This window comes from Acanthisitta chloris, unplaced genomic scaffold, assembly GCF_000695815.1.
Source record: "Acanthisitta chloris isolate BGI_N310 unplaced genomic scaffold, ASM69581v1 scaffold22844, whole genome shotgun sequence".
Classification (NCBI taxonomy): Eukaryota; Metazoa; Chordata; class Aves; order Passeriformes; family Acanthisittidae; genus Acanthisitta; species Acanthisitta chloris.
Genome location: NW_008667957.1, coordinates 12,380 through 15,505, shown reverse-complemented (window position 1 = coordinate 15,505; position 3,126 = coordinate 12,380). Strand labels below are relative to the sequence as shown.

General features: G+C 49.5%; 1 protein-coding gene across 1 annotated transcript in view; it reads right to left on the bottom strand.

The window, feature by feature from the left end:
• Positions 1–254: 254 nt before the first annotated feature.
• The window catches only part of AIFM1 (apoptosis-inducing factor, mitochondrion-associated, 1), a 6,473-nt gene continuing 3,601 nt past the window's right edge, over positions 255–3,126 (bottom strand). The window contains exons 6-8 of the mRNA XM_009072734.1: positions 2,260–2,384; positions 1,507–1,703; positions 255–470 (exon numbers count right to left, since the gene is read on the bottom strand). Of these exons, the coding sequence (XP_009070982.1) occupies positions 399–470; positions 1,507–1,703; positions 2,260–2,384 (394 nt within the window). The 3' untranslated portion in view covers positions 255–398. The remainder of the gene's footprint in view (positions 471–1,506; positions 1,704–2,259; positions 2,385–3,126) is intronic.

Below are 3,126 nucleotides of genomic sequence, written 5' to 3'. Positions count from 1 at the left end.
TGCAGAGACACGGTGTGGGCTGGGCCTACCGAAGTGCAGGCAACATGGTTACAATGGAGCAAGGCCAGTGGAGCCCTAGGCAGCAGGGAGATAGAGCGCCCAAGGCGTGGGAGAGGCTGGATTCTCCCCAGCTGGGAATTGCTGCAGGGAAAGCAGGCCTCTCCAAGGTTGATATAAGGGCAAACCAAGTGCAGTGGGCATTGTGCTCCTCTGTCCTCACCGCCCAGGCAGCCATGCAGGAAGAAGCAGGTGACTAGAACAATCTGACTTTATTGGTGCAAACACTGGGCTCAGGTGAGTGGAATATTCCCAAGTGCTCCAAGGAAGCTGTCCAAGGTGAAGGGGTGCACACAGCCAGTGGTCCCCTCACTCCTAGTGCCATGTTCCCATTGCGGAGTTCAGTCTTCATGGATGTTGAAGAGCTTTGCTACTTCGTTGAGGTCCTCATGCTCCTCCCCGTCTTTGATGATCTGCAGGAAAGAGAACACATTAAATCCTGCTCATCCCATAAACAGCCAGTGCTGTAGGACTCTCACAGTCCCCAGCCAGAGCCAGGAACTCCTTGGATCCTCTCTGAAGCACGAGACTGAGGTAGCCATGACACAACAGCATTGACTACACCCAAATTCACCTGCCTACAGAACAGCTGGAAAACCAACCTCCCTGTCCCTGTGAGATTTGTTTATGGGTTTCCCTTTACAGCCAGAGAGAACAAGTGTCTTCAGAAAGTGATTCAGCTCTGCAAAGGTGAGCCTGGCACTGACTCAGAGCCAGGATACCTGGCTTGAACCTGCAACTTCCAGACAGGATGAAGAGGCAAAGGACCCTGCACATACTTGGCACTCAGATTCAGGGGAAGGGCTGCTAGGGGAAGGAAGGAAAGGATCTCCCTTCCATGGGAACGGGAGAAGCAACAGGTTTCAACTGCATCATAGAAGCTTCAGACTAGACAGCAATAAAAACTTCTGTGGCATTTGGGACCGAGCACCTGGGGATAGTGTGGGATACTGAAATTCTCCAAAGGTGTTAAAACCTGACCTCAAGTCTGGCTAAGCTGTCCTGGGAGGACAGAGACAGAGCATGGGGGTGGAGACACACTAAGCAGATGCTCAAGGCTGCTCCAGCCCTGACTTTGTGACTGTTTCTGGGACAATGACATTCAGGACTGTTTAAGACATTTGGACACTGGACAAAGCAGCACAAAAATGGGATATTCCACTCATGCTCCGTTGCTGTGATTCCAGCCTGTACAGACCTGGAATTTCAGTTGTGCCCAGGCAAGGCTTGGAGCACACACCTGACTCAAGTTGTTTCTTTAAGAATTTTGCACAAACATGTAGAAAAGCACAGGGACAGTTCCCCTAACTCATCCAGGACAGGGCTCCCACGGGATACTGCTCAGCTCTGCTCCAGACACAGCATCTGTTTATTTATCCTCATTTTGAATTGGCAAAGTCAGTTGTCCACAAGGAAATCCACTGTCCATCATCCTCATGCTGCACTGACCTTCCGAGCAATGGGCATCCTGTTGAAGATGTTCCACAACACGATTCCCACTACAACTTTATCCCTGAGGTAGAAAATGACACCTTTGCCGTAATCTTCTCCTTGCTTTGGGACTTGAGGCGTTGGTGAAGAGCTTTGAGAGATGTGAACTTCTGAGGCTTCTGCTTCCGTTTCGCTCTCAGATCGAATTCCTGTCCCTAAGATCAGAAACACAAGATGTCACACACCCAGTGCAGGACATGTGATGAGGACAGCGGGTGCAACGGCAGGTTCTGCAGGAGACTGAGGTGTTTCCCTTTGAGTTGTGTCCCCCAAAAGTTAACTTTCATTAACACCAGGATGTAACAATACCAACACAAAACACAACACTGACAATTCCCAACTTCCATCCCCAAATGCAAAGGACAACACAGTCTGCTTCCTCTGGGCAGTGGATACAAACTAAACATGCTTGGATCCACACAGCCTCTGTTGTCCCAGACTGATCATTTTATTGCTATGGAGGAAAACAGGATTCACTGGGAAAGTCTGAATGTCAGCAGATGAGTTACCTGATGCTTTCTTGGAGGAATGTTGTATTTTAATCACATTTTAATATCAAAACCAGCCTATAAAGCATGGTCTACAAAGGAAGCAGCAGATTGCTGTCTCCTAGTGCTCTCACAGGTCAGACTGACTCTGTAGCCACCACACAGAGCAGTGTGTCTCCACACCAACACCTGCAGACAGCTCCCCAGCACTCCTGGGCCCTACCTGACTGCTCTGTTGCACTTTTTGGTGTGTCCTTCGCTGTTGCTTTCGCGAAGACTCCAACTGTTGGCAAACTGCTGTCCACAAGGCCAATGGCTTCATACCCTACATTTGGGCCCAGATCGCTCCTAGAAATGAAGTGGAAAAGGAGTAATTTGTAGCATTAGTGAGACAAATCCAAGGCGATTCCATCCATTCATCCCCAAATCCTTACAGCCAGAGTGGTGTGAGTGATCGTGGATGCAGGCTGACTGACACATGATGTCTCCTCTGCACGTAGAAGTAGAACAAGGAGTCAAGACATGGCAATCCCAAGGTCAATAGCTTCAGAAAAACCAGTTCACTGACCAAAATCCATAAATCCTTGAGGTTTGCTCCCTGGGAGGCAGCTAGGGGCTTCCCAGCTCCTGGCAACGCTATTCGCCACACCAGGCTTGGCAGCACAGACAGTAATTTTGTGCCTATTTCTGAGAGCATTTAAAGAAGACTAAAGAGAAGAACACCTTGCCCTAACACCTCCTTGAACTGGGGCACCTGGATCTGAACTGGGGTGCTGATAGGAGACAAAGCAGCTACGGTTTGGGACCAGTGAATACGAGGTGTCAAAAATGTTCTCCATGATGCTGAGAGAACAGACACATCATAAACCAGTCTGGATCTATGCACATCACAACCTTCATGGCCAGAACCCTTCAGCATGGTCTGGGGTTACTGCAAGGAAAACCAATAACAGGCCAGCTGACCAGAGCAGGCTCCCAGCAGTGCATAATCTGGAGCTCAAGAGGGATCATGGAATCCCATGGTTTGGCTTGGAAGGCACCTTAAAGCTCATCTCACTGCACTCCCCTGCCACAAGTAGGGATACCTTCC